Below are 27,817 nucleotides of genomic sequence, written 5' to 3' on the forward strand. Positions count from 1 at the left end.
TCTTTCGATAAATGTGTTTAAAAGAAATCGCAGTCAAAATAACACAGTTGATGTGAACTCCGTTTGTCTGCTGTTGTAGTCAAAATATCCGTGTCCTGAGCATAGTTCCAGCACTATGGTGGGACAGTCAGAAAAATTGAGTGTAAACGATTAGGGGCGCCTCAAAAAATCGATACGGCAATATATCGTTGCGGGCCTCATTACAATACACGTATCGATACGCAGGCGTCAGAATCGATATTGCTTGTTAACTTTAAATAGGCAGTTAACGTTTGCCTTTGCAGCTTGCGTTGTACCTAAAAAATAAAAACCAGCAGCGTCTTTGAAGTTGCCTTCAATTAATGCAAAAATAGTTCACCAGTGATTGGACACTGTGTCTTGCTAAGAATAATTAAAGCAGAAGTAGAATATCAATTTATTTACTTATAAACTTAACATGGCATGTGTCTCAGTGAACCAATTTTCCTATATTTTGTTTGAAAAAACGAAATAAAATGTGTCTTATGTGGGATACATATGTATCACAATACGTATCGTATCGTGAGGTTGGTGGCAATACCCAGCCCTATAGACGACACACTTAGCGATTTAGGGCTAATTTTTAATCGTAATTAATCGCATGATTTCAGTAGTTAACTCACGATTAATCTCAAATTTTGTTCTAAATGTACAATAAAATGTATGATAAAATGTATATTTTATTTTTTATTTTTAAGTTTTCATACTCTTGTATTACAATCAAGGAGGGATTAAACACTTTCGTCACTCAGGATAATCACCCAAAATGAATTTTGAGAGTCATCACACCATTTGATTATCATCAGGATAATGTTTTGTCGACGTCCAGCAATCGGGCTTTTGCTGACTTTGTTGCAAGGGAGGAAAAATGATAACGCTTGGCTCGATAGTTGGTTTGTGTATGTTTGAGTCTAGTCCAATTCAGGGCACAGTACACACACATACTCACGCACACACATGCTCCCACCGAGGCCTTAAACAGAAACCATAATATTGTTCCTGGGCTGTTCCTGGGGGCTTAAGGTCCGTGTGTTTTTGTTTGAACAGACAGTACTGAGTTGATCGAAAATTTCTGGTCAATTTATTTGTTCTGTCCCGGTTTGTGGTTGCAGATCTTATAACAAGCCGTAAAAAAGGTCCGGGTTGCCTGGAGAACCATCCGGGGCCAACATTGATCTGCGGGTTCACTGATTCCCAGTTGGAGGCTTAATGGAATGGATGGAGAGAGGGTTGTTATGTTTGATCCGATTCTCGTTTTGACCATCGGTATGTTCACGTCAGTTGGATTGCCAACTGTACTTTGAAAAAAAAAAAAAAATGGAACTGCTCCATATTTGGAATAGACACAATTTGTTCCATATTTCTGTGAGAATGAAAAATAGTCTGTAAATGTTAATGGACTCAATGAATGACCAGCCTTCTCCTCTGATAACATACTCAGACACGAGTATGACAGAATCTGGCTCATTTCCTTGGTCGAAAATACAGAAGAAATGGTTTACGTTTACTCTGGGAAGTTAAGCAGGACAGATTTCTGCTTTAATGTCTTTAGGCTCCTCCTCAAATTTCACCTGAACGCCCAATACCTCTAATATTTTGAGAATATGTGTCGCCAACCTTCCTCGCCAGAAATGGGAAACTTTGAACTGTGAGACTGTTCACTCCGCCCCCTTGGTTCTCAAGATGTTCTGCTTGTTTCTGCCTTTTGTTGCTAAGCGCCCACATCACAGTAAATCCAACAGAATGGCAAAAGAAAAAAGAAAATGAGCGGCTACTCCCCGCGGACCCCATTTGGGATTTTCACAATCTGAGCTCCACACAGGGCCGCCTGACACCCAGCCACCCGATTGTTGAGCGTTATGCAGTTGTCATGTGGCATTAGACGGCGTACCTGCTCGCTTGTGGGGAAGTGACCCCCTCCTTTGTCTTCCGCTACTGTGGGGTCAAGTGGGCGTGTGCAGTGATAGACCGTGCGGCATTATGTTGACCGCGCAGGGGCAGATGGGCTTCTGCTAGCGGGCCATTAGTGGCCTGCGGTGGGATAACCTCACAGATGCCAGCGATCTATGTGCTCTATTAGCTGGCCATTTGGGACCGAGGGTGGGCTTATACGCACATTAAAGACCTCAAAGTGACCTTTGGATTTGACACCCAATACAGGATCGAGCTTATTAAAGGATACACGTTGAGCCGTGCGCTGCATTCAACAACAGGCACCAGCTGAATTCTTTAAGCGTAGGCACATAGCCAATTAACTCATTCACTCCCAGCCATTTTCACAGAAGCAATCCCGTTCGCTCCCGGCTGTTTTGCTGGATTTTGACTGATTTTGCAAGGCCCACAGAATATTGTGTTCTATTGCTATAAAAGCATGGAACGTATCAAAAGAAAGATTAAAGTCTCTGCTTTCATCAGGGAAAAAAAAGTATGTTTCTATTTGTTTCCGTTTTGCAACAATTAGCATTAGAAGAGAGCTAAGTTTCATCAGTTTTCACAAATCTATTTAAAATTGTAAGTAATTGAGTTTTTTTTCTACATGGCCCTGGTTGATCTCCTTTGCTCTGCTGCCACCTGCTGGCCGTTTGTGTAATAACTACCATTTCTGCAACCGTTCTTTGCAGTTGATTGGCTGCATCAAAGCCTTCTGTATCCTCTAGCATAAAAAAAAATAAAAAAAAATGTCTAAATACGTCTTTGGGACACTTAAAACATAAAAAAAAACAAAAACATATTTATATGTTATTGGGAGCAAATGAGTTAAGCGGGTTCCAAAAATTTCACTTGGTCTAATTTCACACTTTATGGGTGGGAAAGCACTCCAGAGACCCAAGAATTGTGTCTGCAAGATATTGAAAAGTCCATTTTTTCATATGTTCCCGCAAAAAGAACTTCAGCTCGGCAAAACTTTGTGCATGTGCACCACATGGTGTGTGGACACAAGAGTTACTCATTGAACACTGATCTTCATCATAGCTGGGAAATAAGCAGAAGTGAAACCATGCATCACTGCTAGTGCGGGAAATGATCTGTAATGGAGTATTTTGTAATTGTAGCGTTTTTATGAATCTCGACTGTTTCTGTTTTACATCATAGGGAGTAAAGTGTTGCTCATTACACCTTCAGGAAGTGAATTTTTGCCCCAGAAGAACATTAGGGAGTTTTGATGGGGTTTTTTTTTCCTTCAAATTCTTCCAAAGTAAACTCATCCAAGTGTCTAAATTTGTTATGCTGGAGCAGAAAAGGGCCTTCCCCAAATACTTCCCACACGTTTGGAATTTATGTAGAATTAATATTCGTAGGGGTGAACTAATGAGCCTTGTTGAACCACTTGTTGATTTATTTGTAGTATTTCTTTATTTTGTCTCTTTTGCCAGGCCTTGTCTGTTTGCTTTTAACAGAGATGTAACCTCATGAGTCAGTTCATGTCGACGAAGCTCTTGGCTGAAGTTTGTTAACCCCACCAAACTATGAGACAAACAGTAACTTTGTTTGGGCTGCTGAATAATCTACAAAAATGTCCAATTAGTCATCATTCATTTCATGAAACGTTTTAAACACTCTCAGTGACAACTGTGTTGTAAATTTCCCCCAAAATCAGCCATCCATTTGCATGATTGCAATACTTGAAGTTGAAGTCCGAGAGAGTTAAATACGCCATCAGCGCGTAAATCACGCTTGCCACCTTTGGCATGCCGGGCGCTAAATAAAAGAGTGAAGGAACCGGCAGAAAAAAGGTGTGCGTTATCTGAACCCGCTGGTATGTAGACGGGCTGTTCATGATAACATCAGGCAAGCCAAAGAGGAGAGGAAGCCCAAGGTCATAAATCAAAACATGCACGGAGTGGGTAGAGCGAAGAGAGATGGCAAAATTTATTTATTTTGCCATAAAGTTTTTAAATGATGGTATGCAAGCCTGAGGGAAATGCTCCAAGCAAGTCTGTTGCAGGATAGAAATAAGATAAATGATGTCGAGATATTTCTTCCCCCATCACTCATTGCCAACCGATTTAGAAACAGATATGATATTTTGTAAATAAAGGAGGAATTTGACATGGTAAATTTGGTACCTGGATTTGTCAATTTACAACATAATTGCAGTAAATATTTGTATGAAAAGCACTTCTTAGCCAAGTGAAAAACATTAAGCGCAACCCTTAACTCTTTCCCTCCCAGCCATTTTCACAGAAACAATCCCATTTGCTCCCGGCTCTTTTACTGGATTTTGACTGATTTTGCAAGGCCCACAGAATATTGTATTGTATTCTATTGCTATAAAAACATGGAACCTATCAAAAGAAAAGTTAAAGTCTCTTCTTTCATCAGGAAAAAAAAGTATGTTTCTATCTGTTTCCGTTTTGCAGCAATTAGCATTAGAAGAGAGCTAAGTTTCATAATTTTTCACAAGTCTATTCAAAATTGTAATTTTGGCTCTGGTTGATCTCCTTTGCTCTGTTGCCACCTACTGGTCGTTTGTGTAATAACTACCATTTCTGCAACCGTTCTTTGCAGTTCTGTATGCTCTAGCATAAAAAACAAAACAAAAATAAAAACAAAACAAAACAAAACAAAAACACAAAAAAACATATAAATACGTCTTTGGGACACTTAAAACGTATTTACATGTTATTGGGAGCAAATGAGTTAATGAGTGTTGTCTTCCAATTTGTACCCTCAAAAGGTCATTGTAAGGTGTTTCCCTGGTTGCTCTGGCTTGCTGCCACATTAAAAAAAGAAAAAAGAAAAAAAAAAACCTCTATCTTGTCCATAAGTGTGAATGTGATTGCCTTTATTGTCTATATATATTGCCCTGTAATTGGCTGGTCATCAGTCAATAAAATCCAGTCACCCACAAACCAAGCACTCAGAAAATAGATCAATAAATAATTAGTATGAAATCCAGTTGTGGTCAAAGATTATGCAGGAGCCCCACATAGTGTACAAAACAAACCATTGAAAACAAAACCAAGTGTTCTGATTGGCACGCTGTCGTGGAATTATCCCGACTGTTATAAAAGTGTAGTGGGATGATAAAAGAACTGTGTGGAACACCTCGCCACCACTATAACTTTGCCCCTCGCTGCTGTCAGTATATGTTTAAAAGTCTCTTTTCTGGACCAAAAACCACTTTTCCTTCATCCTCCAAACTGGCAGCTATGATTGCAATCGGCGATTTTGTGTATGTTGGCACTCAGCGTCGTTATTTTTCCACCTGCCATGTCGTGATTATGATACAAATCCACTTTTCCTGCAGCGGTTAAGATGTTCTCTACTCTTTGGTCTGACTAGAAGGGCTTAGACTCAAGAGTTTCACCAAAGTCTCTGTGGCATCTTTTGACGAATGGAAGTCCTTAAAGTCCTCCACCCGGTTCGAACCCATTTGTGTGTTGCCGATGAAAAATGACCGCAGGGGAGTTTCGTGGAGGCGGCTGTCGTCCCTCATGGACCTTGAGTCAACATTTGAGTCTAATGGTTTCGCTAAATATACCTCATAATTGCCCCAAGATCTCATTTGCCGCCAGCTAGCAACACAGCAGCCGTGAACTTGATGGACAAGATGCTCCAAATGAATGAGAAATTGATTTATTGACAGCTTTGCCCTGCTTGGAACGAACTTCATCAAACGAGTTGGAAGAGGGGATTGGGACTAATCCATAAATACGAATTGAGGTGGAGCATTGTGCATCTAGGCGTGCGCGTTAGCACAGCTGACGGTGACGAAGTGTTTGTCCTGAGTGCAAGGTCAGGGGTTAACTTGGGAGAGGAGGATTTTCACTCTTTCAAACCGGCTCGCTTCCATTATCCAGACCTTCGCCGTAATCCCCTTTAACGTGCCTTGTCGCATCTGACACGCCAAACCGGCTACAAAATACAGCTCCAAATTATTTGCAAATGGCACATACTTACTTTCCCGAAGGCCGCGAATGCACCACGCAAAAAAAACAAACGAGAAAAACAACAAAAAGAAAACATATTTGTGTGTTCCTCCATCTCCAGTCTCATCATGACCATCCTGCTTTCTCCTGACCCGGAGATAATCCAGATTATCTGCAAGTGTGTTTGAGGCCGAGGATGACCCTCGCGCACTCTAACCTTTCGCAGGCAGCTGTCCTTCGCAGGGGGTGTTGAAGGAGGAGCATTGGTAATCACACTTTGGTATTTGGCGGTACGCTACGATATGATGGGGGTTCTTGGTGCGCGACCGTCCCCACGTATGACATTTGTTCATTATGAGGGATGCTTGGTGTAAGAATGCAGCAGTTACCTCTGTACTTAGTGTACATTTATTGCATCAAAGGTTTTTTGCATGCAAATATGTCCTGTAATTATGAATTAACTACTGAATTAAACACCATGGCAAATCATGAGGATCACTTCCTGGCAACAATGGACCCACGAGTATGTCTTAGGTTTTTCACCAAAACTTCACCCGTTTGGAAATACTTCAAAATTGACGAGGACGAACCACACATTGCAGAATGTGAACTTTGCGGCACAATCCTGAACTAAAGGAGCATTTTTGTGTTTATTTTGAGCGTTAACACTATTGAAGAGTGACTGTGCTGTTTTTTGCAAAATGAAGGGAAATACTTTTGTTTAAAAATATATTTTAGTGATTTTTTTTTTTAATTTATCAAAATGTACTACTGGAATCGGCACTTGGTATCGGTATCGGTCTGAAAAAAAAGTGGTATCGAACATCCCTATTAGAGATGGACTATGGCGTATTCCAATTTGGCTACAAATTTGTGTTACATATATATATATATATATATATATATATATATTTATTTATTTATTTATTTATTTATTTATTTATTTATTTATTTTTTTCCCCATGGGCAAATTTGAAGAAATGACTATTGGCTACAATGCAATGTAGTCAGTGTACAGCTTATAAAACAGTATACATTTACTGCCCTCTTAAAATAACTCAAAACAAAGCTATTATTATCTAAATAGTATCATATCATATCATATCATATCATATCATATCATCATATCAATAGCAATTTTCACTTCGGGGTGTGGTCACTTTTGTTGCGAGCGGTTTAAACATGAAGATGCATATTAAATGAGACTTACTATGATTTTCATTTTAAAGTTCCCAAGTCTTAATGACGTTTCTGTGACATGTTTTCTTCAAAAAGCGCCAAGGATCAAAATTGTTTCCTGCCTTGCTGAAATTAACTTGTTTTGTTTTCTCACAAACACATTTTTGAAATGGGTTAATTTCACACTTGGTTGGTGGGCACCAGAGACTCTTTGTGTACAAGCCCATATAAAGTTCATTTACCATCATATGTCCCCTTTAGCATTTTTATTTTTTTTTTAACACGGAATCCGCTTCATTTTTTAAGCCCTACATATTCACTTTTAGATATAATGAAGACTAGTTTTTGATCTGATAGCAAGGCCTAGCAAAACTCTTGTGACCTCCCCTCCACCTGAAACACGCGTAAGATCTTCCTTTGAGCTTTTAATTAACCTTTCCTGTCATCTGCAACGACAGATATAGATTTCTTATAATCTCCTCTCTATTTTTTATTTTTTTTTTGGGGGGGGGAAGTCACCTCGCTCCTTGAATCAATGTTTCTTCTGCTTTCCAGCCGTGCAGGCAGGCAGGTGTCTGTGATTTGATGTGATTTGACTCTTATTTCTTTGCGGACCCGCTCGCACGCACACACACACACACACACACGGTGTATCGGTGGTAGACGAGCGTGAAGAGCATCTGAGCGACGGCATCCGGAAGCGCGGAGATAAGGTGTAATCTGCTGGCAATTATTTCTGCTCGACAGGCGCAGGTAAGCGGCAATCAGCTCCCGTGAGGCGTGTTGTGAGTCAATAGTCCCGACCCCCGACCAGGGAGGCGAGCGAGTGATTACGAGTCTCACACAAAGCCCGGGCAGGCCTCTCTGATAGCCAAAGTCAACGCTCAAAACGATACACGGACCTCAGGCCTCGAATGCACAAAGGCGGCATCTATCCGTTTTCGGGGGGGGCTTGTTTTTATTAGTGTTGTGGGTAGGGGTGTGAATTGCTTAGTACCTGACGATTCGATTCGTATCACGATTCATAGGTCACGATTCGATTCGATATCGATGAATCCCGATACGAATTTCATAAGTCGGTAGTTCCGTTTTTTTTGGGTTTTTTTACTCAAATTTAGAAAATACTAACCAGTAAACTTGTACATGTGCACTGTAAGATTTGTATGAAAATGTATTATTTATTTATCTGAAACTTCAGTCTTATAACTGTGAGACACTGTATTTAACAAACAGTTTCATATTTGAACAGCTTTGAAATCAAATATTAAGGCTTAATTAGGGGTGTTAAAAAAAAAAATCGATTCGGCGATATATCGCGATACTACATCGCGCGATTCTCGAATCGATTCAATAATAAAAAAAATCGATTTTTTATTTATTTATTTATTTATTTATTTATTTAAAAAAAAAACATTTTAAGAGCTCAGAATTGTTCATTCGGTAGTCTTACCGATTCAACGTCTTATCATCATTGCCTTTTTTGTGTGTGTGTGTGTGTGAATCGATTTTTAAACTTCCATTTTTAATGGAAAAATATTCAACAAAACGTCTGACTTCGGGTTAGGATTCACACCTTGAGCATGGAAGAATGTTATATGAACGGAACATTAAGCCTTAATATTTTATTTTAATGCTGTTCAAACATGAAACAGATTACAACCTCTATAAGACTGAAATTTCAGATAAATAAATAATACATTTTCATTTAAATCTTACACTCTACAAGCTTACTGATTAGTATTTTCTAAATTTGAATGAAAAAAAATCGCAACAATCGACTTAGAAATTCGTATCGGGATTAATCGGTATCGAATCGAATCGTGACCTGTGAATCGTGATACGAATCGAATCGTCAGGTACTAGGCAATTCACACCCCTAGGCTTAATGTTCCATTAATTAATATAACATTTTTCCATGATTAAGGTGTGAACCCTAACCCTAAGTAAGACATTTTGTTTGAATATTTTCCAACAAAAAATGGACGTTTAAAAATCGATTCGGCCGCCTATTGAATCGATTCGAGAATTGCGCCATGTAATATCGCGATATATTGCCGAATCGATTTTTTTTAACACCCCTAGTTGAGGGTGAGATGGTGCCTATTCAGATGACCTTGGGTGGGGTGCGGGTCCACCCTGGCCTGGTCGCCGCTAGCCAATTGCGGGTCTCAGAAACAAGCAAGCATTTTGCAGAATAAACTAAATTTCAAACATCTAAAATACTGGTCATTTGTATTTTTATTAAATTTATCAAACGTAATAATACTGAGGATTAATTTGCCAATTATTTAATAAAACACATTTTTAAAACATATGTAGGGGAGAACAGGGCTTGACGTCACACTTTTTACACCAGATAAAAGACCAAAGTCTCAGGTATATATTTTGTATTCATATTGTTTTCATATTTTTTGTCAGTGCCGAGTTATAAAGCAATGAAAAATTGAATAAACATGTGACATGTTGCCCCACCATCGGGTACGTTGTTCTCACCTTATGGGCGAAGATGCCATACTGGATTTTGAAATTAAAGACAAAATTACTGCTGTTCGTTTTGTTTTTACCTTTTTTTTGGGGGGGGGGGGGGGGGGTGCTAAGTGGTTAACTTTCACTGCCACGCGTTATCAAAAAAACAACCCCGCAGTGCCAGCCGATTTCGAACATTTTAACTAATCTTGCAAAGCAAACAGAATATAACAACATAAAACACGTATTAATATGTATTTGCGACGCTTGAAATATTTAAAATAGAACGTATTTATACGTTTTGTGAAAACGGGATGATTTAGCCACCTCGATGTAACTGCGGTGTTGATAGGGGCAGAGCCTTACCTGTGAGTAATTGACACTTAAAAAAAAAAAAAAAAAAAAAAAAAAAAGTTATAGATTTCACAAGCTACTGTAGCGGTAAATCACTACATGAAGCTCCTCAACTCACTTCAACATTATTCCTTGGCATCTAGATACCACAAAATGGTACTTTTTTAATTAGCATGCTAGCTTGAGCACAAAAACATTGGAAAACAGAGGACAGGTTCCAAAAAAGCTACTTCTTCATTTTCTTCTCACATTTAAAAAAAAATGGCAGCTTCAAAACGACACATATGGTTCATTCTAGTGATAAACCGATGTGCTTTTTTTCAGGGCCGATGCCGATACCGATTATTAGTCATCAAGGAGGCCGATAACTGACATTACAAGCCGATATTCATTTGCAGTAAAAGAGAAAATAACAGCGTAAAAAAAACAACTTCTCTTTTAATTTTAAACATATTAAGAATAGACAGCATGTGTTAAGCTAAATTCAAAACTAAGCAAGCAAATAAATAAATAAATAAATTTCTACTGTAAATAAAGTTTTCCAAAATTTCAACGTAATTTATAAATTAATTTCTTTTTTATGAATTAAAAAGTGTTGGGACTTCGCAGTTGCAGCAGTGACAAATGTATGCAAAATTAAGCGTATCTAATTTGGGGTTTTCGTCAGGGTTCAAAAGATTGTCTGAATATGTTTGAAATGTCTTTGCAACAAGTAAAATGTGTCTATAAACATCTTACAAATCCTGACGAAAGCACAAAATTTGCTACGCTCGCAAGCATTCGCTGTTCGGTGAGATTCCAGCTTTATCGGCCTTCAGATTCGTAAAAAGGCTGATGCCGATATTTGTCAACATGCCAAATATCGGCACCGATAATCTGCCCGGCCGATAATCGGTCTATCCCTTGTTGATTCGTCAGGGGCTTCCTTCATCTGTGCACGCACGGCTGCAGACAAGCCGTAGCACGGAGGGGCCACGCCCTCGACATCAAGCGAGACGAGAATCCGAGCAACATGCCGCAGATGCCTGGACAAGTGTGTCGGAGTTTTCTGCCCCCCACCCCCGCCCCCAAATCCCCTTTCATCTTTCAGCAGAGACTTGATTTGGGAGGCTGTTAGCGGCACGGCAAGAAGCGCTCAGAATGTCGAGGAGCTGCGACTTCACTCAGCAGCTAAATGTCTCTTTTTAGCAGAAAAAACATTATTTTAACCAGAGGCGAGGGCGACCACATCCAGCAGGTGGACCACACCGCAGGTATAAGAGAGTAATGGGGAACATATTGGGTTCTTTCAAACACAAATTATATTCACCAAGGGCATGAAACAGAAGACAAACATCACAAGGGGGGGGGAAAAAAAAAAAGTGCATTTGGCTTCAATTTGTCTGGTAATAATTACAAAGTCCTCGCTGCTTTGGCAACGCAGTAATACGCAACAGACGCTGTGGTTTTCATAGACACACAGTGTCATTGTTGAATTTACCAGCGGGTTTGCAATTGCGCTTTCGAACACAACATCAAAGCCATATTGTGTTTGTTTCAACATTTCCCAGCCGTTTTGAATACAAGCATTGAGAGATACGAACATGAACACGGATGGAGGCGGGCGGCTGTTGTCATACCGCTGTTGTTATCTCAACCACGCCACAGGCGCTATTTGTGTTAAGGCACGTCTCGGCTTTGCAAAGGCGTCACGGATGCGAGCGGATGCTGTCGTAGCAATTCCAATGGTGACATTAATGTCCTCTTCGAGAGTGATTGTATTCCACCTAGAGATGCAATGAATCTTTTTACAGGCTTTGCTATTGAGGCGAGGGTATTTCACCTAAGTGGCATTATTAAGTGTCCTGCAAGGTTTTTTATTGTTCATTTGTCGTCCCCAGACATTTATTGGCATCTACAGTGTATTGCAGTTTTATATAGTTGATGAGTGCAAATGAAGACGGGCGGTAAAATGAGGACATGTGCAAACACGCAGGACGTGTCAGGCTTTTTTTTTTTTTTTTTTTTTTTTTTTCTTCACACCCCAGGCAGTCTTTGCTTCTTTACGAAACATTAAGCTATCAGAAATATGCAGACCTCCGTGAGCGTGTGATGTCCTTTTATTGCTTTTTGTATGATATCATGTACACACGGCAAAACATCATTAACACAATTCGCCGGAGGGGCTTAGGTGAAAAAAAAAAAAAATGGGAAAGGATGGATGTGAATTGAATGCTGTCTGAACCGCAATTACGCTGTATATAATTTGCAGATTGCAATTGATGCCGCGACTCGGATTTATTTGGAAAAAGTGTCATTGTTTAAATGAAGATCATTTAGAAATGTGTTTCGTGGGTGCAATTTGTAACGCTCAATTTCCGGAGGAGGGAGGTGGGGTCAGTATGGTCTCCCTCTTACGCCATCTCAAGTGGGCGTGTATGTCACGATTTACACCGCATGGTACCCTCTCAACTGGCACAATGCGGATTAGAGCTGTCAAAATTAATCGATTGATCAACAAGTAATCGGTTATCAAATTAATCGACAACTTTTTTAATTAGGGATGGGCGAGTACCGATACCAGGTATCGGTATCGGGCCGATACCAGCCTTTTTTCAAGTACTCGAGTACTCGTGACGCAGACGAGTACAAGCGACCGATGGCAGAGGGGGAAGATGTTAACTGAGTCCTCCTTGTCAGTTTTTCACCAAAACTTCACCGGTTTGGAAATACTTCAAAATTGTGAATCTTAAACTAAAAGAGCATTTTTGTGAGCGTTAAGACTATTGAAGAGTGACTGTGCTGTTTTTTTGTTTGTTTGTTTTTTGTCAAAATCAAAGGAAATACATTTGTTTAAAAATATCTTTTTTTTTTTTTGTCAAAATGTACTACTGGTATCGGCAGTTGGTATCGGCATTGGTGAGTACTGAGGGTCTGAGTATCGGTATCAGTATCAGTCGGAAAAAAAGTGGTATTTTGAAAGCTTTTTTTTAATCACTCTACGAATACAAAATATGAAATAAAAAACAATCACTGGTTAATACACAAAATAATCAAAATAAAATAATTAGGGGGGAAATTTAAATGAATCCGATTAATCGATTGAATAATCAATTGATTAATCGATTCTAAAAATATTCTATAGTGACAGCACTAATTCGGATTCATCGGTAATTATAAACCTTTTGATTGCGGGCGTTAAATCGGAATTGGCCATTTGGCCATGTTGTGTAAATCCAGCCTCACTCTGACACCTTTCAGTCCGCTGGTCCGGCATTAGCGCACGCAATTTAACTTGGGTACAGACCAAAACCAACCCATCCAAGACCACCTTGAAGAAAACCTTCGGGTAATTGTGAGAAAAACGATCCAGCCGGAACGTCAGGCGCTAAACAGATGTTGGTAAAGCATCCACATGTTCAAAGTCAGCTGAGAGAGTCAAGCCGGAAAGCTCTTGAGACCCCTTTGCGGGATCATATTCACCGTTTAGCACCAGTCGGTTCCCATTCGCGCTCCTGCTGTGTGCAGATGTGATCAGTGTGAGGTGTGGTGGCATGTGAGAGATTGATTCTCTTTTCGTCAGCATCCAGTCACACGTATCGTTTTACCTCCCACCGGCAGCTGAGAAGCCTGCAGGCCTTCTGGCAGCGCACTCACTATTTGAACATCTTTGTGTTTTGTGAGTGGAAACTACCATGTATGATTTTTTATTTCTTTTTTTTATTCCAAGCAAAGCAGGCAGATGTTCTCCCGGTCAAGGAGAGCGTATTCTATCTCGCGTATCCGATTCCTCATGAGCGAGCCAGAGAACAGCAGTGGTGTTTGTCTGCTCCCACCGAAACAGGAACGTCAGCAGGTCCTCTGGTTTTCTCTGCAAATATATCCTCGGCTTTGTCGGCGTTTCCTTTCCCAAGAACGCTTGAATGGGAGTAAGCGATTGGGAGGTACCGGGCGGACACTGGACTGTCTTCCTTCCGCCAGGCAATTACTCCCTGCAAGCATCCCACCTGCCAAGGAGCGCCGAATGTTGCAACGTGACGCGATTAGACACGTTCGGGAGTGAGCAGGTCTCCGCGGCCGGAGAATTTGCAGCGGAAGATGACGACCGGTCGTTCCCGTCTGCCTGCGACGGGAGGTGGAACGAGGCGGAGGAAAAGCCATGATCTCAAGTCTGATCTGGCTTTTGTAACGATAACTCACAGCAGCCCGAGATTCGTGTCGCTGTTCACCAAGAGCGGATCTAGTGTGAAAAAAACAGAAGGGGACGAAATGGATGGTGATGATGAGTTGTTTGGACTTATACAGCGGTGATTAATGTTCGGTTTCAGTTCTGCACTCTCTGAGTTCCTGCCAAATGAAGAGAAGCATTCATACATTCATGCGATTTCTATAGCACTTGTCATCATTAGGGTCACGCCTGAGCTTCACGTTCACACCCGTGGACAGTTCGGAGTCTCCAATAAGCCTAATATCATTAGCCAAGACAGAGTACCCACAGAAAAACACATAAAAATGGGAAGAACATGTAAACTAGGGATAGACCGATAATCGGCCGGGCCGATTATCAGCGCCGATATTTGGCATTTCTACAAATATCGGCATCGGCCATTTTTTGAATCTGAAGGCCGATAAAGCTCACTGAGCAGGGAATACTTGCGAACGTAGCGAATTTGGGGTTTTCATCAGGATTTGTAAGATGTTCGCAGTCAGTTTTTATTTGTCGAATACACATTTGGAACATATTCACACAATTTTTCACCGCGAAAATCTTTTTGAAACGTTTTTACGAACCCTAACAAAAACCCCAAATGAGCTACATTCACATGAATTTGTTACTCAGTGAGAAATTATATATAGTTTGAAAGAATTCCCCCCCATTTTACTGCAAATGAATATCGGTTTGAAATATCGGTTATCGGCCGACTTGACTACAAATAATCTGTATCGGTATCGGCCTTGAAAAAACCATATCGGTCTATCACTAATGTAAACGCCACAAAAAGTCCAGATTCAAACCCAGGACCTCTCAATTGACCATACCGTGGCACGCCCCTCCCCGACCACAAAGTGCGACGAGTAATACAGTAAATACACATATAGCGCTGACTGCTGCTGTTTTCAGAGCTGACTTTTTATGTTGTTGATTTGTCATTTAAAATATTGACCAAAAAAAAAAAAAGAGTGAGTGATTGGTGACCAATCCAGGGTGTTGTCCATATTTTGCCCAAGTCGGCAGGGAAAGGATCTGCCTCCCTGTGACCCTGAACAATCTTTGACTGTCTCACGATTCGATTCGATTACGATTTTTGGGTCTACGATTCGATTCAAACGATTTTCGATTCAAAATTATTTGATTGACAAATGATTTCTGCCTCAATTTACAGATATGCACAACATTGTCATGATCTACTCCAGTCTGCTTTGCAAGACAAAATGACGACATTAAAGTGTCTTTTTTTTGTTTAAACATTTATTAATTTTTTATTGTAAGTGCCTTTTTCCACAAAAAACAGCATGTGGGCTACAACTGCTTTTTCCCCTTCTTCTTTATTTCTAATTTAAATAAAATCGATTTTTGGATTTTAATATCGATTTGATTCGATTAATAAATGAGAATCTCGATTCTTTTATGAATCGATTTTTTTTGGCACACCCCTACTTGAACAGTATAAACAAGATAGAAAATGTTCGGGAGTGTCATCAATGTTCCAGTTCTTCAACTGCACTTTGAATGACTATGCAGTTATTTATATTTAACAAAAGAGCCACATGTAGTTTTAGCATGCCGTTTTAAAATAAGGACCGTATTGTGTAAAATAACTTTGGGGCGTCTGAGGGTTCTCTGCCTCATTACTACTGTATATGCCTATGTGGCATCATTATATGTGTCTTTGTGTATGTGGGTGGTTCGGAGTGGTAAAGATAACCTTACAGCCCATCCAAATGTGAGTATAAATCGAGAATTTGGCGCCACAACGCAGCAGCCTGCACACCATCCCATAAGACCGCGTCTGTGATTTGTGTTTCCCAATTTTACGGTATGTTTTTCTACCGCCGCAGCCTCGAACAAAACCATTTATTTTCCCTCTCTCTCTCTCTCTCTCTCTTTGACAGAGTTAAAGTCGACCGGCACGGCTCACCACTTCTCCTTTTTGCTGAACTCGAGCGACTATCGAATTCTTCGCATGGACGAGGACCACGACCGCATGTATGTGGGCAGCAAAGATTACATCCTGTCTCTGGATCTGCACGACATAAACAAGGAGCCGCTCATTGTAAGGATTGTCATGCGACGGCAAAGAAATGCGGAGGGGTTTTGGCTAAAGTTCTGCACCTCAGTTTGTTGCTCTGTCTTTGTTTTTTTTTTAAGATCCACTGGCCTGTCGCCCCTCAGAGGAAGTCCGAATGTGTCCTGTCTGGAAAAGACACCAATGTGAGTGTTACAAACGCACAACAGGAATAATCACCATGGGCTGCTCATATAGTGTGTGGTGTACTTCAGTTGACCAACACACACATAACGATATCTTGACCACCCAAACCATAAACGTGGCCTAAATCACTCTTAAAATTAAGCACACCACTCATTAATCTCTCAGGATAATCTTTCAGAGATATTTGATGATCATACCTTGTGGGGTCTTCTTCCGAAATGCCACTTGACTGTCACGCGATCATCCAGGATAGCGACAGCGTTGATTGCTGATTGCGAACAGCTGCTTTCAATGGAAGTGTATGTACTTTTGGGTAGGGATGTAACGATATCCAAACATCACGATACAATATTATCACGATATGAAGGTCACGATACGATAATTAAAACGATATTGTGGGGGCTTTGGATATTTAGAAAAAAAAAAAAATCACAATATTGTAAAAAAGAGAGCTCACAATATTGTGCTTTTGTACATAACAGCAATGCATATAAACCACCTACAATCTCTAATAACAATATTGAGGCACTTACTTGGTATTGCAAGCACACATTGATCGTTTCACAAGCAAATTAGGTTCCCTTTTATCTCACAATTAGCATAGATTTTAAACATAGAAGGCCAAAACATCCCTAATCAAAGTTAAATTGCACTAATAAACTAGCCACTAGAGGGTGCTAGAAGTGACTTTTTAACATATGTGTTCCTTTTAAATATTGTGAACATGACGACGACGACGATATTGTGGCAGTTTTAATATCACAATATCACGATATTGCCCTTATCGTGACATCCCTACTTTTGGGCTCCCAAGCCAGACCGCCATAAACTCACTTAGTAGTGTCCCCTTGGTGTGTATTTCACTAAGCAGGTTTCGTGATAACCCTGGGTCAAGAAATGTGGGGAACTCTGCATCTTCCGTTTCAGAAAGGGAGGTAACTGTAACCAGAGGAAAAGAGGTAACGAGCCTGTTTCATAAAAAGAGGTAATTTAAGCTCTCGGTCAGTTACCGTAGTAACAGTGTCCATGAACCTAACCTGGATGGTAGCAGGTTTTTCCCAATGAACCTCGAAGTTTTCTCAGTCCCCGCCTCCTTTCAGCCATACACACGGAATTTCATTTCCTCATTCATAAAGTCTGCTTTGGTGAGTTTTTGGGTAAAAACGCCAATAGTCTAGAGCACATGTGTCAAGATCTGGTCCTCGAGGGCCAGAGTCCTGCATATTTTCAAGGTTTCTCTACTCCAACGCACCTGATTAAATGATCAGGATAATTATCAGGCCCCTGCAGAGTTTGCTGATGAGCTAAAATATGAGTGGTAACGTCAGGCTGCAGTTGGCTGGCAACCAGTTTAGGGTGTACACCGCCTACTGCCCGGAGCCCGCTGGGATAGGCTCCAGCTCCCCCGCAAGCCTTGTGAGGAATAAGCGGTTAAGAAAATGGATGGATGGATGGATGGATGGGAACTAGGGATGTCACGATCAGGGCAATATCGGGATATCGTGATATTAAAACTGCCACAATATCGTCGTCGTCATGTTCACAATATTTAAAAGGAACACATCTGTTTAAAAAAAGTCTAGTTGATTTCCATTTGTGCAGTTCTAGCACCATCTAGTGGCTAGTTTATTAGTGCAATTTAATTTTGATTAGGGATGTTTTGGCCTTCTATGTTTAAAATCTACGCTAATTGTCAGATGAAGGGAACCTAATTTGCTTGTGAAGCGATCAATGTGTGCTAGCATTAGCAAGTAAGTGCCTCAATATTGTTATTAGAGATTGTAGGTGGTTTATATGCATTGCTGTTATGGACAAAAGCACAAAATTGTGCTTTCTTTTTAGTATGAGCTCTCTTTTTTAACAATATTGTGATCTTTTTTAAATATCGCCAACGCCCCCACAATATTGTGATAATTATCGTATCGTGACCTTCATATCGTGATAATATCGTATCGTGGTGTTTGGATATCGTTACATCCCTAATGGTAACGCCAGGTGAAACTTCTCTGCGTTGATAAATCGACCTCAAATCAGCCCTCCTGGAACCGAAAATGCAGAGTTTCCTCTTTCAATGTGTCAACTCACTGTTCAGGGTTAGTTTGGGTGTTTGTTGAACATGCTTTGTGAAATGAACCCCAGATCGAGATTGTAAACATATTCTACCATGTAGGTTTGTTGTTGCTTTGTTTCCGACATGCATGCAGGACGAGGAGCTGTGATGTCAAACCAGTTCCATTCGGACCTGATCCAATTTTCACATAAAACATGGAAACTCCCCATTGTTACATGTTTACATGATAGAAATTTCTCTGTCAAATTTCATCAGACGAGATTAGAATTTGTTGCGCTATTGTACACGTTTACATCCTCGGTTGCTGAATGATTTCTGGATGCAATCTAGCTGGAAGGCAACTCAGTACTGCACAGGAAGCCAACTCATTATCTTGACTTGTCATCATTTCACATTTCAAAGTCCAAACACAAGCAAACCAAAAAAAGAGCCGTTAGTAGCTTCCAGACTTCTCTGAAGCGTTAACATGATCCACGCACGCAAACGGGCACTAATCCTACCCTCCTCGTAGCAGTATCGGGTGCGAGCTAATCATTGAAACGCATACAAAAACCAGATCTCTTTGCTTTTGAGGTGCAGCCACACATTTCATCGGAAGGAGCGAAGTGGAGGGGAGTGACGAGGTAGAGAGAGCAGGCTGCTGTTTATCCAACTGGAATGTTCATTTGTGCATGTTCGCTGACCCGTTGCCTTCTCTCTGCCTCCGGCTACTCGGTATCGGCCTCTCATTGCTTGTACGAGCAGTACGTGTGCGCGGGTTTGAAATTTCATCAATAGACAAAAGAAATAACGTCGGCTGGCGGGTGACAACTCGTCACTGCAATCTTCACCTGCTCTTTAAGGGCCAGACAGATGATGACAATTCAGAAGCGATTGACAGGGGATGTCGGTGCAGGCTGGAGGTCAAAGGCAATCATTCTCGTGCACTCAGTAGTGGGGGAGCACAACTGGACACACACACATTACCACACACACACACACACACGAACTCCTCTGGAAACCTCGGACTAGCGCATCTGTTGGGTTGCTAAGAACTGCCAAAAATAGCTTCCCCCCCATCCTGCATACACAAAACTTACATTTTTTTGTTTTTTTGTTTTTTTTAATGCTGTCACTTTCAGCTGTAACACCCTAAAATTCATATCATAACTTTGAGAGTGAAGTATTTGGTTTTGTTTCCTCCACCCCGTGGAACCTTTCCCCCCATTTTTCTTTTTTTTTCTTTATTTTATTTTTTATTTTTTTGCTGAAAACCCATCTGCCTTTCTTTCTGAAACACATTTTGACACAATCACACTGTCAAAATAGGAAAGTTTTCAAAGTTAATGCCAGATGAGTTTGAAACAAACTGTTATATGATCATAGTTTGTGATGCACAGTAAGCAATAAAGCAAAAAGATAAGGGGAGGGGCATTAATTATTTGCATTTTTTTTTTTTTTTCGCTATTCGGGGCCATAACAACTCACAACAGGATAATCAGAATCAGACTTATTTGCCAAGCAAGTCGTCAAAGTTAAAGCGTTAACTAATTAATTAATCACAGAAAATTATCGCATTAATCATGTATTAAGGCGCATCAATCGCACGATTAATTTTGATTGCAAATGATCCTTTAGCTTGACATCGGATGGCTTTGTTAAAGGTAGCACAGGTTGTGTTTGAACAATAAACATAACATGCATTAAAGTGAAACGTTTAATAAATGTTTGCGTGTGACATTCAGAATATTTGTTCATGTCAAACTATTGGGGTCATTTTTTTTTTCCACTTTAAACGATGCAAGTAATTAACTGATTAGAAATAGAGGAGGATGAGACGTCCTCTTAACATTAAATGCCGAAAAAATTAACACATAAGAGGTGCATTTAAAATTTGGCGGGCAAAAAATGTTGATAAAAAGCCTTTTTAATTAAGAGATTAATCGTGATTAATCAAAATTTTAAGATGTGATTAATCTGATTAAAAAATGTAATCGTTTGACAGCTCTAGTAAAAACACACAAGGAATTTGTCTTCACAGTCACAACCCGTCCAGGAAACATGAAAAATAACAATGACGATCGGAAGGAAGCCTGGCGGTTAGCTAATGAGCGCCCCGAGTTTCTTAGAAGGAAAAGAGGAGACACGAGAAAGGAGAGAAGGGGAAAAAAAAAAACAATGTCTAAACTGTGCTCTTTTAAAAGGAAGCACAGTATGGACCTGTACCTGATAATCATCTTTTCAAAACATCTGACAAACATCACCATGCCCAACTGGACGAAACGACCGGTTTGGCAAACTGAGACAAGAAACAGCCAGCAGCACCTCTTTATTTGCTTGTTGCAATTTGACAGTGTTGTGGTGGCCATCGTTACCACTGAGGTCATCCGCATGCCGAACAAACCACATCACTCACGTTTTCAAGTGCCAGTACATGAAGTAGTAGAATGTTTTTGGGCCAAAAAATGTTCAGGACTATGAATCGGGTTTCCCCTCAGACCCGACCCTGACACTCCTCGCACGCTGCGCAGTTCTGCTCTTTAGCTTTTCTCTGACAGTGCCGAGTGTTCTGAGCTCGGGCCCGGGGCCGAGCATGGAACGGGGCTGCCAAACAAGCCGGCAGCGGAAATGATGGATGTGATTGCTTCTTTAGGCTTGGCAGAGGGATTATTAACCACCACTGGGGTGTTATGCAAATAGTTATTTTTGACATAATTTTTACTTTCATTCAGAATGTTTGTGTTGTCATTTGTTTGTTTATTAGTAAAAAAAAAAAAAAAAAAAGAACATAATGGACAGGGGTGCAGAATGAAAAAAAGATTGCATTTTGGGTTTATGGTTGAAGCCTATGCTCCTTTTGCATAGCCTGTACAGCCAGGATTGATCTGGGAAATAACCCGGATTGATGAGGTGACCGGCGAATTTTACGACTTCAACAATATCATCAGATCTATGTTAACTCATTTGCTCCCAATAGCGTGAAAATATGTTTTTTTTGTAATGTTTTAAGTGTCCCAAAGACATATTTATACGTTTTTTTGTTTTTTTTTTGTTTTTTGTTATGCTAAAGCATACAGAAGGCTTTGATGCAGCCTCTCAACTGCAAAGAACGGTTGCAGAAATGGTAGTTATTACACAAACGGCCAGCAGGTAGCAGCAGAGCAAGAAGATCAACCAGGTCCATCTCGAACAAAAGCTAAATTACTTACAATTTTTAATAGACTTGTGAAAACTGATAATGCAAATTGCTGCAAAACGGAAACAGATAGAAACATACTTTTTTTTCCTGATGAAAGAAGAGACTTTAATCTTTCTTTTGATAGGTTCCATGCTTTTATAGCAATTGAATACAATATTCTGTGCCCCTTGCAAAATCAGTCAAAATTCAGTAAAACAGCAGGGAGCGAACGGGATTGCTTCTGTGAAAATGGCTGGGAGTGAATGAGTTAATAGTGATTGATTAAATGGTGGAATAGTAAAGTGTAACGCGACGCCCCCAAAAAGAAGGTCTGGTCAGACCTTGGTTTTAAGGTGATAGTACGGTCCACAAGGGTAAGGAAGAAAAATGCACTACGTAAAACTGCTTTTTTGTGTGTATAAACAGAATTTGCTGTAATGACATTTATATGGAAAGTCAGGTCAAAAATATTCCTTACAATGAATAAAATATTCTGTGTGTGCCCTCACGAATCTAAACAATATCTTGAGTGGCAAAATGGCCGCCCCGAGAGATGGATAGAAACAGGTAGATTTTGCTACTTAATTCATATTCCACAAGCACTATATTAGTCAGAATACTGTTTAGACTAGTGGGGACCATACAACATATTACTGTAAATAAGAAGTGGCAAATCCAGGTCCAGAAAGTAAAATCCCTGCCACAGTTTGGCTTTAGCCTCTGATGCTAGCTAGCTAGCATGTAAACGAGCACCATGGGAACTAGCTAGGGAGCTAGCTAGCTAGCACCTGGGGCTAAAGGCAAACTGTGGCAGGGTTTTTACTTTCTGGACCTTGATTTGCCAACTCTGCTGTAAGTAGAATTTTGACTTGACTTCCTCTTTTTTTGTATTTGTTTGTTTTTCACAGAATATTATCCCGACAGAATATTTTGATCACGATTGTGTTCTCCCTCAGGGCGAATGCGGCAACTTCATCCGTCTGATCGAGCCGTGGAACCGCACTCACCTGTACGTGTGCGGAACGGGAGCGTACAACCCCATCTGCACATACGTGGACCGCGGACGAAGGTCGCAGGTAACCCAAGACTCCTCGGAGACGTAACCTTAAGGCTACCCTCCTTTTTCTACAGCCTTATCTGTCGATCGAGCTCAGGTGGCTGTGGCAGCCCATCTGCTCTCTCTCCCTCCTCAGTTTCATCCACTGTGCTTTTCTTCCATCAGTTTTTTGCCGCTCGCTTGCATGTCTTGCATGGCTGGAGTCGCATTTACACCGAACCTTTAAATAGAGGGCAGGGATAAACTACAGTCTGTTTATTGGTCATCAGCGAGTGATCATTAAGGGGACAAATTATGAAAAGAAAAACGTATGGTTATATACTGTACGAATACTTGCTTCATTTTGGACAAGGCGCAAATCAGAAGTAGCAGCACAATCTTCATTGAACTTAAGCATAAAATAAAAAGCTGAATTTTTTACATTAAATATAATTATGTCAATGCTGCCTGTTTTAATCATCTACAATGCCATCCAGTGAAGAAAAAGAATCAGAGAGTTAAATTTTCCTCGCCACGCAGATGTAATCTCGTCCAGTCTCGCTCATAATATCATTTTGACGGGACATGCAGCGATTTCTTTGCCTGTAATCCCCTCCCCCGTCCAACTGTTTATACAGAGAGGGCTCTGTAGGTCTGTCTTTCTGTCTGGCTAAGAGCCCCTGAAAAGCCATCACTACCCACGGAGCCTCTCATCCATCATCGCTCTCGTAGCCCCGCCCCCACCCCGGGCACGATGACCGACGGCGAGCGGGACGCAGCTGCCGGCCTCGCGCCTTACACTCCTCTGCCTGTTTAGGCTCACCCTTCAAATGTGTCGGGGGAGGTGGGGAGGGTGGGGGGGGGGGGTCATGTTTCATTATAAAGTTCAAGTCGGCCTGCTTTCATTCACCTTTTTACCCCATAACAGAGACGGATTATGCTTTATTTGTCCCGCAATATATAACACTTTACTGGCGTCTAAATAAAAAGTTTCTGGCAAATTTTGGTTGAAATATACTCAGGATGAAATTTTGCATAAAGGACTTTATTTGAGGAGGATTAATATTTACTTGGTTGTTTAATTTCATTGCAGAGACCCAACTATTTGATGCAGTACATTTTCCATGAAACGTTCCTTCAAGACCCAAAATCTGATAACCTTCTGTCTTCTGCATGAAGTTTGCATGACATGCACAACACCACTTTCACCGTTCAGCACTTTTTTCTTTTACTTTCCCCCCTAAATCCTTCCCCGTTCTCACTTTTTTTTTGTTGGTCTTTCCCTCCACTCTTCTGTTTGTGTCATTATCGTCCACCGGACAAATCCGGCTTTGTTCCAGCCGCTCGTGTGTCAGTAACGAGGCAGCCAAATGTGCCATGTCTGTGTTTTAGGGCGCCTACTACCTCCAGGCCCCCAAATCTGGAGGGAGAACCAATCGGGCAGCAGACCAGAGTGCCGCGTCAGAGCTTTTGGAGGCCAAGGTGGGCTTTGAGAGGCTCTGTAAAGAATCCAATTGGAAGTCTGGTGCCCACCTGGAGAGGTCACTTTCGGAGTAGTGATGACATGGCTTGAAGTAAAATAAACGGTCGTCTCCATGACATCCCATATTTTCGTTGGGGTGCGCAAATGAGAAAATCAAATGACGGAGGTTGGCTTCAATTGCAGGCCGTCCACACACACAAAAAAAAAAGTACCAGTACAGTAAAACCGGCATTTCGTAGCCAGAAAATGGAGTAGGTCTTCATCAAAACACAAATAAATAAATAAGCATCTAATATTATTGTCATTATCTCATTATTTTACAAGAAAATAAATTTGAATATTACGTGAAAAATTAAATAGATAAAGTTGTCATTTTAACAAGGGGGTGTTAAAATTCCCCTAATATATGTATTTTTTTTCAATGTGACTCTCAACCATGCATATTAAAGACTTAATATTATTAATGGTATATGTTATAATATTATAAGGGGGGGGAATTAATGTTAGTTGACTAAAAGCAAAATGTGATGAGAAAAAGAACCTTTACGAGTAAAAAAAATAAAAAATAAAAAAGTCACTTTAAAGATATTACTTTTTCCTGTGGTCTTGAGAACAAAGGAAAATAAAATGTAAAAAAAAAAAAAAAAAAAAAAAAAAAAAAAACTTTTTTTGCATAACTTTACAGTTATTTTACTGTCACTGTAGGTATAAGCCTTCATTGGAAATTATTACAGACTAAATATTATTGATCACAGTTTTTCATAATATTTTGAGAAAATAAATCAATGTTACGTGAGTAAAGGCAAAATATAATGACAAAAAAATGTGAAAAAAAATACACAGGCTTAATAATGCTGCACACTCTTAGAAAGTTTAGATTTTATTTCTTATTTTATTATTTTAAAGTAAATTTAATTACAATTAATGAATTTACTGGAATTGTGTGACGCAAATCAAAAATAATTGTTTCCAAAATGTACTTGAAATATATAACATGGCAATGGTAAATTCACAATCAACTTTTTTTCCTAACCTTTCTCCATATACATTTTTTTTTTTTTTGTCAGTGTGGCTGTAGTCGTAAACTGTCGCCACAGTGCGATGGCCCGGTAATATCGTAGACAAGCTGGTGATGAAATTGATAAGAATGTGCAAATTGCATCCAATGGTCGATTTTTTAGATCAAAGGCTGATGAGGGATTTCTTAGACAATTTAGGTACATTAACATTAATATATAGTATATTTATAATAATAATATAGTATATTAACACAGGTCCCAAACATGGATTTTCAGCTGCGGCATCACCGTATTTCCCAGCCCGTCGGTGAGCCGGCTTTGAAGACCCGCCGGAGCTGCCGGTGCACCCGGATCCAGTATTGACACAGATGTTAAAGATGTCCTCTTTTCACTGTGGGGATATAACGAGTTCTCTTTTGAGCCACTAACATCACAGGCGCAGCGGAGGGCGTTTTTTGGAAGCCTCTCAGCATTTTTTCCCTCCGCCGCCTTCATCTGACCGATAAAAAACCGCCTTTGTGTGCTTTTTGGTTGCCCTCAGCAGATCCAGTAGTGCTTGCGGGGTCACGGCGACGCATTCTTAACTCCACATTGTTTAGTTAGATGCTCATGTTGTTTTCAAAACACGCCGCCTTTAACAGCAACTTCAAGGAGTAACCCCTTTGGCCCTGTCCAAAATGTATTCTCCAAACACAATAAATCTATTAGCAAGTCACAAGAGAAGCGAGAAAATAATGAGTTACCTTTTCCTATTCCCCCGACAGGAATATATTTTTCGCCTTGAGCCGGGCAAAGTGGATTCTGGGAAGGGAAAATGTCCTTTTGACCCGAAATTGAACAGCGTCTCCGCTTTGATCAGTAAGTAAATGTTGATTTTTGTTTCGCTTACATGCATTTTCAACATTTTTAAGAACGTGCGAGACTCCAAACATTAGGAAGAAATACAAATCATCTCATATGTTATTCCTGCTTATGTGGTAAGGGTGAGTACTGATACCTGGTATCATTATCGGGCAGATACCTTGCCTTGTTTCACGGTATCATAATCGTGACAGCGGATGTGAGAATGTGCTCACCTGACACTTAGATGATACATTTGCACAATCCAATAAGATAAAAACAAACTTTAAAATATAATTAAAGCTCCGTTTTGATTGACTTTAAACCCTCAAGATTAGGACAGATGGTGCAAGATCCAACTTGTACATAATGGGACGTTGCATAGCTGCAATTGTGTGGCTCTTTTGTCAGTCTGTTGTGTGTGCTCCCCTGTCAGTGGGTGGTCTGGTCATCGGCCTGCAGGTGACAGATATGACCTTTTGCCCTCTGTGCGTGAGCGTGCATGTGTTCTCAGTTACAACTAATGCACTGTAAAGCGTTGAAGAAAACAATTATCTTTTTTTGCTTGTTTTCATAAAGCAGACAATAGAGTATAACCAGTAAAATTATCAATTACCGTATATATGGTACATAAAGTGGAACAGTGTTTTCATATGATTCAGTGGGATTACAATTCGATTAAATATTGTACAGCTGAGTTTGAGATGGTATGATACAATGTGTTTCTTGTCAGTATTTTAATGTGGCATTTGCTTCAACATTTTCAAAGATGAAGGACAGGGAAGAAGTGTTATTTGTAGATTTTGTTATGTTTATTAACAATAAAAAAGCTCCCCAAAACACAAACATTTCATCTTAATTAAATTCATAGAAGCCAGAAATCATCAGCAACAGACTGATTCATGAGTTTGTGTACCAATGCACTCACTTTCTTCTAAATCCAAAACGATTTTCCAATTCAAATCAGTTATTTGTTACACCCCCAATATACATATATAGAGATGATGGCCGCTATTTTGACAACTTTCTCTTGTGCATTTCTGCATTGCAATACAGGTAACCCAACTTGTGAGTTTTTTTAGATATACGAGTTGTCGTTGAGCTTTTTTTTTTTTTTTTTTTAACTTGTGAGTAAAGTCCTAAAATATGAGTAAATTGTCTTCCAAAATAGAGGCTTCAAGTTTTACCGGTATTCTAGAACTTAACATAAAAGAAGGAGAATTACATGTTGCGTTATAAAACAATCACATTGCTTATCCTTTCTTGTGCTAGCTTAAGGCTAATGCTAACAGGCAATGATTAGCACGTGGTCAGGCAATGTATTAAACAAGTCAAATTGACGCAGGATGGTTAAAACTGCCAATCACGTTTTATAACGTCTTCCCCCGTGAAATCAAGCTGATTGCAATTGATTCTGCGTATCCTGCCGCGCTTCCAAATTCCACTGATTGCCCTCACGGGGGTGATAGGCGTGCTTTTGGCGGAAGTGGAGCCAGGTCAACAGGTTTGACCCAAACGCGGCGCTACAAGGCAGATCATAACATAATTTGGCTCGACGCTGAGCTTTTTGAGGGGAAATCACCGCCATCACGCACCAGGGACATTTTGGAACGCTGTTGTCAGATGATTTAAATGAAATGTGGCGGGTGTGACGCCACTTTTGAATGATTAGCCTTTTCTGCAGCGTGCTGATCACATGATGACTTATTTCGCTTTTGTGTCCGTTGTGACTTCACCTTGGCAACGCCTTCAATTCTCTATGCGTGTGTACGTTTTTGACAGATGGAGAGCTGTATGCGGGAGTCTACATCGATTTCATGGGAACCGACTCGGCTATCTTCCGTACGCTGGGGAAGCAGACAGCCATGAGGACCGATCAGTACAACTCCAGATGGTTGAACGGTAATG

At 40.3% G+C, this 27,817-nt stretch overlaps 1 protein-coding gene across 1 annotated transcript in view; it reads left to right on the forward strand.

The window, feature by feature from the left end:
* sema3fa (sema domain, immunoglobulin domain (Ig), short basic domain, secreted, (semaphorin) 3Fa) overlaps positions 1-27,817 on the forward strand; it is a 70,020-nt gene that overhangs the window by 24,390 nt on the left and 17,813 nt on the right. Inside the window, exons 3-8 of the mRNA XM_077530574.1 lie at positions 15,984-16,144; positions 16,240-16,302; positions 22,488-22,607; positions 23,960-24,049; positions 25,834-25,927; positions 27,692-27,811. Coding sequence (XP_077386700.1) covers positions 15,984-16,144; positions 16,240-16,302; positions 22,488-22,607; positions 23,960-24,049; positions 25,834-25,927; positions 27,692-27,811 — 648 coding nt within the window. The remainder of the gene's footprint in view (positions 1-15,983; positions 16,145-16,239; positions 16,303-22,487; positions 22,608-23,959; positions 24,050-25,833; positions 25,928-27,691; positions 27,812-27,817) is intronic.

The sequence above is a fragment of the Festucalex cinctus genome, chromosome 8 (assembly GCF_051991245.1).
Source record: "Festucalex cinctus isolate MCC-2025b chromosome 8, RoL_Fcin_1.0, whole genome shotgun sequence".
Lineage (NCBI taxonomy): Eukaryota > Metazoa > Chordata > Actinopteri > Syngnathiformes > Syngnathidae > Festucalex > Festucalex cinctus.